A 13,944-nucleotide genomic window follows, 5' to 3' on the forward strand; every position below is an offset into this window, starting at 1 on the left:
GGTAGAGAAGGTTTGTGAAGGGGAATCTTTGGAAAATAAGTTTATAAATGGTCAGGACTAACACTGGAATGAATGAGTTTTTTTTTTTTTTTAAACATTTTATTTATTTGAGAGAAGAGAGAGACAGTGAGAGAGAGCATGAGCGAGGAGAAGGTCAGAGGGAGAAGCAGACTCCCCGTGGAGCTGGGAGCCCGATGCGGGACTCGATCCCGGGACTCCAGGATCATGACCTGAGCCGAAGGCAGCCGCCCAACCAACTGAGCCACCCAGGCGCCCCTGGAATGAATGAGTTTTAAAAGTATACCAGTATAAGACTGAAATTTAGCTTTTCTGTCTGTTAAAAAGATAAAATTTTCTTGGGTTGTTGGTCTGCTCTGTAAGAAATTGTAAACAGAGTTCTTGGGTTTTTTTTTTTTTTTAAATCTCTTCAGAAAACCAAAGTTTCTATGTCTTGTCTTTTTTAGGTCTTTGATTACTTAAGAAAGTTAAAGCTTCTCAATTTTAAAGGAGCTAAGTTTTGCTCACAACTATGTCACCTTCTCATTACCACCTTGATGAAACAGATAATGAAAGACTGTTTTATAATCAACTGTAATCCTATTTACATATGTGCTTTAAAACCTTCTGAGATTTTTACAGACTTCCCAAGCTTCATATTCTAAGCAAAGTCTTCTTGATTAATTAAGCTTATTTATTAAGTTACATGGTAGTTAAGTTAGATAGGAAGCACTGTCATACAAATGATGCTAAGCTTTTTTAGGTTATATTGTATGGGTAAATGCTATAACTGTTGTAAAAATTATATGATAGATATTACATATACCCTATATATCATACATATATATTATATATATATATATATATATATGTCCCTAAAGTTTTACTATGTCTCGGTATGTGGCTGGAATGGCAAAATCGCTCCTCAAAAGCCAGAGCTTACCATATTCCATGGGGCTAGCTATGGAAATAAGGCCCTCCCTTCCTTATGATGGGACTGGACAATGCACTTAATGACGCCTGTATCTCCTGGGAAGTCTGGCACTTGCCAGTGATGCCTCATAATCGGGATATTGTTAAAGCTAGACATTGGGCAGTGACGGTTTCTTAATGATTCTATCCCTTGCCCAGCTCTGTTGATGCAGAATTATAAGAGGCTTAAACCAACCATACAGTGGCCATCTTTAACCAAACTCAGTACACAGTCACTCTGCTAAATGAGGAAACCACATGAATTCAGAAAGTCATCCTTCAAAACCAGATGGCCATTGGTATTTTGACTGCAGCCCAAGGAGGAACCTGTGCTCTCATTAAAACAGACTGTTGTAATATATATTCCAAATTACTCAAAGAACATGTCTGAAGCCATGAAAGATTCAAGTAGACACATCATTGCTATAGATGCCCTGGTTCTAGATCCTTTTAGCAGTTGACTTAATTGAATTCTTTCCAAATGGAAATATACTCTGCTAAGCACTGGTATGCTTCTTGTCCTTTTCTCTTTGATTGTGGTTTGACTTTTTCTATTTGTGAAACAGGAGCCTATGCCACTCATACCAGCATGGAGATGCCTTACTACCTTACTCTGCATCTTAGAGAGACTCAAGCAATGAAATTCCCCCACCCTGTCAAAATCCTCCATTCCAAAATCCCTATGTCATCCCTGGTCAGTAGGAAGTAACTGCAGAAGAAATGACCACTATCCCTTTTCCCTCCATAGAAATGGAATGGTGTTTTGACAGTGGGGATCTGAAAGAGGACTTTACTTCCTTTAAAACAAAAAAATGCTTGGCATGGAGCCCAGTGTGGGGCTTGAACTCATGATCCTTAGATCAAGACCTGAGCTGAGATCAAAAGTTGGTCACTTAACTGACTGAACAACCCAGGTACCCCAATTTTACCTCCATCTGTCCTGCATTTAAAAAAAAAAAAGATTTATGAGAGAGAGAAAGAGAGAGAGAGAGTGTGTGTGTGTGTGTGTGTGTATGTGTGTGCACAAATAGGGTAAGGGGCAGAAGGAGAGAGAAAATCTCAAGCAGATTCCCTGCTGAGTTTGGAACCAGACGTGGGGTTTGATCCCATGACCCTGAGATTATGACCTGAGACAAAATCAAGATGCTCCACTGATTGAGCCACCCAGGCGCCCCTAAACTCATCTTTTAACTGAGGCAAAGCACCCCATAGTGGGAACCCAAACTACCCTCAAACAATAAGGATGCCTTGATACTAGCAAGGCCCCGCATGACTGACCTGAAGACAGTGACTGGCCTCGTCTTCACTGTGCACTGACCTGTGTCCCACTACATTTTTCTTACATAAACCTAGAAGTATTTCCAGCACTCTGGAGACAGTCTTTGAGATGTCAGTTCACTGTCCTCCCAGTGCTGGCCTCATTGAAATAAATTCCTTTCCTGCTTCACCACCACTCTCTCTCTGCCTCTGGATTTTGTCAGTGTAAGTGGCCAAATCTGGTCTGTTTGGGACTCATGGAGCCAGGTGCTCTTGCACCGTGGGCTCCAGTTACAGAAGGTTCCGGTCTTGGGGAGTATTCAGGTCTGAATCAGCTCTACAACTTCACAGCTGCACAAGCTTGGGCAAAGTAACTCACTTCTCCTTTTTGTGCTTCAGTTTCTTCTTCTGGAGGATGATACAAGTTTTTACCTCACTCTCATGCCAAGGACTAGATGAAATACTACATGCGTAGCCCTTAACTCGATGTGTGGTACTCTACACGCTGGTTACTGTTATGACACAGGAGAGAGGAAGGACAGGACCCACTTGAGAAAAGACAGAAGTTAAAAACTCAGCTGGGACTGTTTGAAAGCAGTTAGGAACAGCAGAGGGTAATGAAAATTACTGTTAGATATTACTGGTAGAGAAATCTAAGTAGTAAAAAGGGATATTTGGTTGTCATTGAAATAATGCAATTATTTACTTAAGGTTGGAAAACTCCAAAGAGTAAGGAAACATGAGTGGGGGAGAAGCTCATCGCAGAGAAACTGGGAATCTTCACTGGCTGTAACGGAAGGGTCAACATTCAGCATCTCCAGTTTAGGAATATCTTGAGGGCAACCCTCCTTCTGGGAGATAAAGGGTAAAATCTCTGCTGAGAACCAGGCCTCAGAAACTTAAGGAATTCCAAGCAGGAGACAGAGAAAGAACAGTCACTGCAGTATGAGTGACATCACAGGGCTTAAAAAAAAAAAAAAAAAAAAAAAGGCTACAGGATCCTGCTGGGAATGTAAAATTACAGTGAGAAGTGCAAGCAGCAGAATGTCAGAAAGTAAGGCATGAGGCCCACAGGACAGAGTCCATATTCAATCCACCATCAGGTGCCAGGAACCCAAAGATCAACGGGCAAACGGGATTTAGGGCAACTTAAACGCATACAATTAAATTAACCTCTTCACTGAAGATTTCAGCCAGGTGAATTTTAGTTCAGTGACTGTGGGCCCAAACAACAAGCATTTATGGAAAGTCGCAGCCAAAATACCTGAGATCACCTGTGACTTGGGGCTGTGGAATGGAATGCTGTGATACATATTTTCAGGAGCGTGATTTTACTAAAAGGTAGTCTAGAAGGTGCTGTGGTATTCTGTCCTGATAACCCTTTAAAACTCTGAGCAGGAGACACGAGAGTCAGGGTAACAGCACTCAATTTTGAGAAGGCTGATTAAGATATACCAGAGACGAAGGGCAAATTGTATCTGGGACAGGAGTTTAAAGCTTTGAGGAGGTCTAGCTCCACTCTGGTGGGATAAGCACACTACAGCCTGTCTCCCACACTGATCACAATTAAAACCTCTGGCCAGCACACAAAAAGCAACACAAAAATGTGCAGACTCTGAAAAAGCAAATGAACGCAGGCAGAGTATAAAAGGATGTCAGATGTGGAGAGATGACCCCCAAAGTGATGAAGTTTCCCTGTTTCTCTTTCTTTGTTCTTAGGCTTTGCCGGAGGAGGACTATCCATTCAGAGATGGCAGTGGACTGTGCTAAGACCCCACAAAAGTGGTGGGCTCACTCCTAAGATGTTCATACGTGAGACGAACCCAAAACAGCATAACTAAGATCAAAACCACTGTGTAAGTGTCTGACTGACACAAATGCCACATGCAAGAAATACACTCAAAGCAGCACAGCAAAGACTTGAAAACTGAACTAAGGCAAACAGAATAAGCCTAATCAGGCTGACAGTCTGCTAAAAAATGGAACATTTTTCCAGAGGAATATAGTAAGATCCAAAGTCTATACAAAGTAATGTTCAAAATGTCTAGGATACAGAACAAAGTTATTCAACATACACAGATGATGGATTCTAAAAAAAATAAAAATAAAATAAATCGATAGATGCAACCACAAGATAAGCCTAACACTGGAATTACATTGGATAAACAAGTGTAAGGGCCTATTTAGCCACAGCAGCTCCACCCTGACCCTGCCCCGCCCCGCCCCCCCCTCCGGGAACTTACTTAAAAACAAGTCCCAGAAACCAGTCCCAGGTAACAAAGCCCAAATAAAAGGGTGGGTCAGGCCAGGTGGAGGTAGCCAATCAGTGGGGGCGCATACTGTCTCCCTAGCTACCAAGGAGTATGGGCCCCGCCCTTTGGGTGCCAATTCTGACCAAGGTGATAGGCTAGTTCAAATATCTACTATAGGGTAAACTGTAATTTAATTGGTCACTTATGTGTGACCTAGCAGGACTGTGCAGCTTTCTCTGTGTTACAATCTCATTGGCCACCTGTGTGTGGCCAGGCCCAACCACATGGCCTTTGCCCTTAAAAGCTAGTCCGTAACGCAGAGAGTTGTCGCCTCTTTGCAAGAGACAGCCCTGGCTGGTCAGTTTGATTCTCGATGCTTGGCGTGAAATAAAGCTTTGCTTGACCTTCACTTTGTGTCAGTCTCGCTCCTTTGATCGTGGACTCATTACTGGGGGACCCAACACAATAGTTGTCTTAACTAAGCTTCATGAGGCAAAACTAAACACACTTGAAATGAATGTAAAAATCAAGCTCTTACTTGAACTTGATAAACAAAAACAATGAAAAAAGTTGGCAATTTCACAATAGAAAAAATATATAATATCTGAAAGATAATTATTTGGCCAGCAGGAAAGAGAGCAACACAGTGATGATGAAGGAAAGAGTCAGAGATCTTGAAGACAGATCAAAAGAAACTGTCAAATTTGAAAAGCAAAACCACTAAAAAAACAAAAATCAGAGCCTTAGGATCCTGTGAGACAATACTAAAGGGTCTAACACATGTGCTACCAGAGTCCCAGAAGTGGAGGGGAAAGAGATTAGGGCAAAAAAAAAAAATCTTTGAAAAAATTACGGCCAAAAGTTTCCAAAATTTGGTGAAAGTCATAAATGTTTAGATTTGAGATGTTCAGTAAACCCAGGCACATTAAACTCAAAGCACAAATAGATACATCATAATCCAACTTCTGAAAATCAAAGATTAAAAAAACCCTCAAAATCAATTAGAGAGTAATTACATTCAGAGGTAAAGCAAAAAAGTCATCAGATATATCAAAAATCAAATAAGAAAACAGATACCAAAAGAAGGCAGGAAAGAACAGAGAAACAAACAAAATACAAAGGGACAAACACAAAACAAATAGTAGGCCTAAAATAAAAATAATAGACCTAAATTCAACCATATCAATAGTTTATATTAAATGGTCCAAACATACCAATTAAAGATGTAGATTATTAGACAACTACAACAAGACCCAAGACTATGCTATCTGTAAAAAACAAACAACCCCACTTTAATAATAAACATATAGATGGGTTAAAGTAAAAGGACAGGAAAAGATGTATCATGCAAACAATAAGCAAAGGAAAACTTAGTGGCTATGTTATATATCACACAAAGCAGACTTCAGAACAATGAATATTACCAGGGATAAAAGAGGACATCACATAATAAGGTCAACTCATTAAGAAAACATAATACTCCCAAATGTACATATACTCAACAACAGAGTTTCTAAATGTCTTAAAAGCTAACTGATGTGAAAAGAGAAACAGACAAATCTACAATGACAGAGAATTTAACACTCCTCTCCCAACAATTAACAGAATAAGTGGACAAAAAATTAGTAAGAATATGGAAGACTAAATAGCATCATCAACCAACTTGACTTAAATAACATACACCAAACACTCCATTCAATAACAGCAGACTACACATTCTTTTTAAGTGCACACAGAACACCCAATGACATGGACCATGTCCTGGTCAAAAAACAAAGTAACAAACAACAATCTGATACATTTAAAAGAATTGAAATCATACAAAGCATATTGTCTGATCATAATGAAATTAAGCAAGAAATCAATAACAGAAAGATATTTGGATAAGTATTTGGAAATTAAATAACATACTCTAAACAACTTGAGGATCAAAGAAATCACAAAGGGAATTAGAAAGTATGCTGATTTGAGTGAAATGGTATAAAGATACAACAGATCAAAATTTGTAGGTTGCAATGCTTAGAGGGAAACTTAAATTTATGCCTAATAACACTTAGATTTTTTTTAAAAAAAGTGTTTCTAGTCAATAGTCTAAGATTTAACTTTATAAAACTAGAAAAAAATAAAAATAAGTCCAAAGTAAGCAGAAGGAGGAAATAATAAAGAACACAAATCAGCAAAATTGAGAAAAGAAAAAAAAACAATTTCAATATACAAGTGGTCTTATAAAAGATCAATAAATTTAGAAAAAGGCAGGTAGACTCTACGAAGGCCAGCAGTGATCCCCACCCTCCTGCTTTTTACACCTTTGTGCAATTCACTCTCCTTGATTGTGAGTAAAATCTGTGATTTGCTTCTAACCAACAGAATATTGGATGTTCTGTTCTTTTGCCTTCTCAGTTTATACACTCTGACGAAGCAAGCTACCACACTGCAGAGGCCCACATCACAAGGAACTGAGGGTGGATTACTCGAAGTAGATCCTTTATCAGTCTAACATTCAAACTGAGACACCTACCTGTGGTCAAGACTTGAGAAGCCTTATAAGAGATCCTAAAGCAGAGGACCCAGCCAAATCAAGCCAGAATGCTCTAAATTCTGACCTGCAGAAACTTTCAAATAATAAGTATGTGCTATTTTAAAGTCACTAAGTTTGTAGTAAACTGAAGCTATGAATATGCAGATTATGAAGACTTAAACTTTGAATCCTACATAATTCCACACAAGAACTCTAAGAACTTATTATGGAGCAATACACACCTGATTTAAGAGTGAAGACACAAATTACCAATAACAAGAAGGAAAGTGGAGACATTACTACAGACCTTACATAGAGTTAAAGGATAATAAGAGAATATTGTGAACAACTTTATGCTTATACAATTGGCAACTTAGATGAAATGGACAAATTCTTTCAAAGACACAAACTGCCAAAGCTCATTCAAGAAGACAGGCTAACAACATGGATCAAACTAGAAGGTATTATGCTGAGCAAAATAAGTCAATCAGAGAAAGACAAGTATCATATGATCTCCCTGATATGAGGAAGTTGAGAGGCAAAGTGGGGAGCTTGGGGGGTAGGGAAGGAAAAACTGAAACAAGATGGGATTGGGAGGGGACAAACCATAAGAGACTCTTAATCTCACCAAACAAACTGAGGGTTGCCAGTGGGAGGGGGGGTAGGGACAGCATGGTTGGGTTATGGACATTGGGGAACATATGTGCTATGGTGAGTGCTGTGAAGTGTGTAAACCTGGCGATTCACAGACCTGTACCCCTGGGGTTAATAACACATAATATGTTAATTAAAAAATTTTAAAATTTAAAAAAGATTTTCTTTGGCTTGAAATCTTCAAGCACCGTATTCTTTGAAGTTAAATTCTTCCTATCTCGCTTGTTTCGTCAGAATTAACCCAAAAGGCACACTTACCAACCAGGACTACAAGCCGGTATTTTTCATTCGTTTGCCGCCGATACGGTGTCACTTCCTCATATGTGGGCACATCAGCGGTGTCATATTGGTCACTCTTCTTGCATTCATACATGGACTTATTTGTTTTCTTATCTTTCCTACTAAGACGAAAACTTCTCCTAAAACCAGCTGCAAAAAAAAAAAAAAAAAAAATATATATATATATAAATATATATATATATATATATATGTATTTTTAGTAAAAAAAATTAAAGAAAGAAACCTCCCAAAACACAAAAATGAAAAAGCCCTCAAAAGTTGGATTGGATTTTTTGAACCAGAATATTGTCACAAGTACATTTAGTATGAAAAAACACACAGATACTACACAATTTCACTAAAGCAACCATTTATAAGAGAATCCTTGAACATTTATTTTTATAGTTGTAATAATATTATATTTGGTTCCAAACCATAAAAAGTTCTCAGAAATCAATGAGTAAAATAATTGTGTAATAAAGCCAAATAAGTTGGAAATAGTTTATCATGGACTGACTGAACACAGTTGATAAGAGAAAGTTAAAAGCACTGTAGAAACATTTAAAATATAAATGCTGAATTCCCTCATTCAAAAATACTGGAATATATTGGATTGTAAGCACAACCTAACAACATACCTGTGGCACAGACAAGCATCTATTATTAAATAAAAAGGAAACTAATTTAGGGAGAGTTCAGTGTCACACACACCAAACAGGGATCGGGTCAACAGAAGAGCAAGTTCTTTGACTTTTACGAGATTCCAGCATTGGGGGGCGGGAGCAGTAAATGACCACGTCTGGGTTCTTCTTCTCCTATGGAAAAGTCCATGGTTTTATAATTCGAAGCCTACTGAATTTTGGGAATAAGATTCATAGTCTCAAGTGTGTACTCTTATCAACAGATCATATGATCTTTTCCTAAAATAATTGTACAAGTACTTCAATAAATTTAAGTGCTTAAAGCTCAAGGCTGTCATTAAACACATGGGCTTAAAAAGCTAAGGCAAATGTTCTTGTTCCCAGTCAACCCCCATTTCATTGTGCTTGCTCTTCGTGTTGTTGCATTGTTTGGGACTTATTTCCTTTCTAGAACAGTGATGTTCATCACACACAGCATGATTTCATCCATACAACACAGTATAAATTCGGTAAGATGTGAGTCAGTTCTTGACCTAACCCTCAAAATCCAGACTTTAAGGAAAACTGTTCTGCTTATTGAAATATTATATATATTCATATCAGCTCCATGGTACAAAGCAAAATGCAAGTACATTTTTAAGTATATAAAAATATATTCCCTTGGAAAAGAGAATATATTTGTTTGGGTATTGATATCATCAATAAGAGATTTCTCTAAACTCAGACCAAGAATCACCTCTTTGGGTCCCTTTCTTTCTTTCTTTCTAGAAAGAAATGTAAGTATGTATTTAAGAAATTAAGCATTTAAGAAACTACCAGGATTCAAAATAAAGGCCAATATGAAAAGCAATGATCAATAACCCTGGAGTTATAGCACTCAATTTATGGATTCACAGTTTAATAAAAATCAGCCAAGATATTAAGAAGGGGGTGATAAAATGTTCACCTGATAATAGAGCTCTACGGCCCACCACGAGTCATTCTGACTTTGAGCAGGTACTCAGATTATTTGAAGGAAAAGATTTACAAAGGATTTGAGACAAGAGTCCATCACTCTAAAGCTTTCGTATCAAAGGCAGAAGGCAAAGGGGAAAAGGCAAACAGGACGAGGAATAAAACACTGGTATCTATCCAAGGACGAGATTCAGAGAAAGCAAATGGGGAATGTGCCGACCTGGCCCTAGGATGAAGAAGTGTCAATTCCAAAACAACTCATGCAGGCAGAGTTCAAACTTCTCTATAAAGGGTCAAAGGGTAGCTGATTATTATTAATCTCTTGTATTTTTTTAGGATATCGGGAAATTATTATTAATCTCTTGTATTTTTTCAGATATTGGGAAAGACTCATGAGAACGTAGGAAAAGGGTTCCTTTACATGGGAGTTCTTGCAATGCCATGCCAGAAGTGGGAGGGATCCCTACAACTGCTCCCAGTGCTTGAGCGACATGCTTCTCAGACAACTCTCTCACCAATTTGCAGAAATTAGTGACGCCATCCTGACCCTGCCCCAGCTCTGTCACCTGTGACGGCTGGCCCACCCAGGAATCCAGCAGTAGATGGCGTCCGGTTTAGCACACAGACTACACACCAGCTCTCCTAACTCTTTGATGCCTGCTATTTCAGCGTTTCTCATTTCAGGTTCCCACAGTTCTTGTCTCATGGAAGGCAGTTATAGGATAAGTGGGTGGAACTGGAAATTTCTTCATGATTATTCTTTGCACGGAGGGAGGGTTTCCCTCAAGTCCCTACAAACTTACAGTCCAGGAATGAATCTAACCAGGACAGAAATGTTTCATCCACAGCAAATGAAGTCCAGAAAGAAAAACCTGAAAATTTCTGAGCCACGAATCCCAGCTAAGTCCTGAATCTCAGTGAAAGTGTTTACCTGATTGCGTTTTTACAATTAACAGACGTTTTTGCTTTCATTATAAACAATAAAGAGATAGTAGGAGAAAGTGCAGGTAATCGGATTTCTGATGTGAGATTCTCTGGACATCAAAGACGGGGACTGTGGTCTCACAGGACGGCTTGGTGATACTTGATGTCCAGGGCTTGGTACAGAACAGGTGATTGATAAAAGTCTTATAAATTCAAGTAATATAAAAAAGCAATTAACAAAACCCCACTTCACCCCTGTCACATCTTCTTACTGTAAATTTCAACAAAGAAGGCAGGGCACATTTGCTATTTTCACAAGAGAAAATTCTAAGAGGCAGGCCTAATGACAAAACACGGCATACGCAAAGGCAGAGAGCTGGAGAGAGAGCTGGAGGGAGCTCTGGAGACCATCCTGGCCCGCAGCGTCCTTGCTCCCTGGCCACACAGATAGTACAGATGCCACCTGCCCATGCACAGTGACACGGTCCTGATCTCATTCCCGCCAGTTTTCTAGGTGACGATGACTGAGCAACTGGAATTCCCACAGGTTGTGAAGGTTCAGCGTCCTGACCCAAAATCCTCACTCACAAAAATAAGGAGAAACGGCAGGTCACCACACCACGCCTATTAGAGCAGCAGTACCAAGTGTTAAAAATCGAAGGCCAGGGGCGCCTGGGTGGCTCAGTGGGTTAAGACTCTGCCTTTGGCTCAGGTCATGATCTTAGGGTCCTGGGATCGAGCCCCGCATCGGGCTCTCTGCTCAGCAGGGAGCCTGCTTCCTCCTCTCTCTCTGCCTGCCTCTCTACCTACTTGTGATCTCTATCTGTCAAATAAATAAATAAAAATCTTAAAAAAAAAAAAAAAAATCGAAGGCCAGGCGCGTCTGGGTGGCTCGGCCGGCTAAGCAACCGACTCCGGGTTTTGGCTCAGGTCTGATCAGAGAGTCACGCGATCCAGCCCCACATCCGGCTCTGCACTCAGCACGGAATCTGCTTGAGATTCTCTCCCCCTTCCTCTGCTCCTGCTCACTCTCTAAAAGAAATAAATAAAATCTTAAAAAAACAGAAACAAACAAAAAAAAACCAACTTTGTTTTTGAGGACCAGAGGTGGCAAAGTCTGGGTCAGCGTCTCGATTCTGACACCTACTAGCTGTATGAGATTTGCCAACATTTTAAAAACTCCTCTAAGGCTCACTTCTCAACTTTAAAATGAAGATAAGAGTATCGACCTTAGGAGGTTGTTAAAGATTAAACAAAGAATTCACATAAAGCATTTGGCCCAGTACCCGGCAGGTGGTAAAGACCTACATATATTAGCTGTAGATTAGTACTTGATTATGTCTCCAACTAACTGAAAGCACCTGGAAGGCAAGAACTTATACCTCCCTGTACTCCCACCGCACACAGTCTAGCAAGAAAGGGAAAAACAAGGGGCTTGTTAATAAGGGTTTAAATGGCTGTTATAGAAGAATATTTAAATATAAAGACTAGTATTAAAATTACAGCCAGATTTAAATGTTAAATATTAAAAGTACCTATTAAAGTAGTAAAGCATTTTAACGAAACACGACAGAAAAATTTAGTATGCACTATCCTTTCACTATCCCCCCGCTACAAGATACTCTAAGGTTATGTGTTATTTCTTGTACAATATTTACATGTAAATAACCTCCTTCCCTCTCATCTTTTTATCATGACCATGTACTCTCCTGATCCATAGACACCTGTCTACTTTCCATATTTATAGCACTCCATACACATAAATATACAGGATAAAACAAATTTTCCAACCCAGAGGAACCAATAAAACAGCCAGAAAAGAGGATACAACAAAAGGCACAAAATTCAGAGTACTTGCTTGTGACGGTTTCTCAAACCAAAACAGGCTGTTTTCCTAGAATCTATCCTCCCCAGGAAGTCAGGGGTGATGGCTCATTTGGCACGCTGTTCAAGGCTCTGATTTTCAAACGTGGGTCCCATAATGAGCTATGTGCCAGCACACACCTTAGTAAGTAAGGTTAAAGGAAACTTAATTCTGTGTCTGGAAAAGGCAATTTCTTCCCTTCAGCTTTTATGTGGTTCTCTTATTAAAAGGAAGGTTTAAAAATATATACTTACAAGGAGAGTATGTATGCAAAGGGTTCGTTCAGGTACCTGTGAATAAACAACCTAGGACCTACTGAACCTGCGTTCATTTTCAACACGCAAGTCTTAGCAAGAGCTGGCTTTAAAAAAGGAAGGGAAAAGGAACGGTAACGAGGAATCTGGAATAAGGGAATGGTTTTACACAAAATATATTTTTCCTTATATTTCACATTTTTGTAATTTATAATTGGCTCAACATTTTTATGGACAGGCTTTTTCCAGCGAGCTTACCCACAGCTGTTAGAGATTTGCGTGTTTTAAAGGAACAACACGTTTACTTTATTACAATAGGAAAGTGACTCTAGAGTAGGACTGCAGCCGTAGGTCAGGCCCCTGATCACAAGGAGACACTTCTTATCTCGTATTTTCCAGTAGAAATCATTTATGATCCCTTATTAACTTAGCACATACTTGCAATGCTTTATTTAAAGTATTTTTTACTATAAAGGGAAACATTTAAGTTGCCTGGTGTTTGCTCCTTATTTCAAGAAGACTGCAATAAACATCCCTGAACATTCCCTTTATTCAATCTCGTGGACTATTTCATTAGGACAAATTGCCAGAAGCTAGATAGATCTGGTCCAAATGCTTCTCAGATCAGTGAATACCAATGTACATTTCCACCAGCAGAAAGTACGATTTCCCATATATTACACCAGTCTCTCATAAAGACATTTCTAATTGCTTTGAAATCTTCAGAGATTTAAAAGTGAAAAACCCGTATGCCATTTCACCCTCACTGTTACAGAGGTTGACCTTTTTTTTCAAGTTTATTATCCATTTGCATTTCTTATTTCCTTTGTAAATTGCTGCTTACTACATTTTGATCACCTTCTGAGTACGGTCTTCATAAATATATACATATACACATATCTTGTAAGGTCACAGCCCTTGGCCCTAAGTTATTGCAAACACTTTTTAAGATTTTCAATTTTCCATTTAGAAGAAATTTAAAATGTTTATGTAGTTGAGTCTGTTTCTTTCTTTTGTGATTTCTTTTACTGTTTTTAGGACTTTCCTATCCTTGGGTCTGATAAATATTCACCTATATTTTCTTAAGTTAGAAAAAAAAAATGGGTTGCATGGCTTTACACTAACTTTTTTTTTTTTAATCCCATCTGGAATTACTCAGCTGTAATCATGAGATCGAGCTTGTGAGGTGAGGCTGTAACTTTATATTTTTCTAAGTAATTAACCAATGGTCCCAAAAATACTTACGAATAATCCTTTCACTCCTTTATGTTGATACATACTTTGTACTAAAGTACCAGATGGCTTATTATTATGACAAAAAAGAAAGAAAGAAAGAAAGAAAGAAAGAAAGAAAGAAAGAAAGAAAGAAAGAAAGAAA

At 38.8% G+C, this 13,944-nt stretch overlaps 1 protein-coding gene across 1 annotated transcript in view; it reads right to left on the reverse strand.

The window, feature by feature from the left end:
• The window catches only part of LOC111139311 (membrane palmitoylated protein 7), a 212,846-nt gene that overhangs the window by 42,213 nt on the left and 156,689 nt on the right, over positions 1-13,944 (reverse strand). Inside the window, exon 11 of the mRNA XM_022491567.1 lies at positions 7,909-8,079. Coding sequence (XP_022347275.1) covers positions 7,909-8,079 — 171 coding nt within the window. The remainder of the gene's footprint in view (positions 1-7,908; positions 8,080-13,944) is intronic.

Source organism: Enhydra lutris, unplaced genomic scaffold (genome assembly GCF_002288905.1).
Source record: "Enhydra lutris kenyoni isolate GAN:26980312 unplaced genomic scaffold, ASM228890v2 scaffoldscaffold99, whole genome shotgun sequence".
In the NCBI taxonomy this organism is placed as follows: Eukaryota; Metazoa; Chordata; class Mammalia; order Carnivora; family Mustelidae; genus Enhydra; species Enhydra lutris.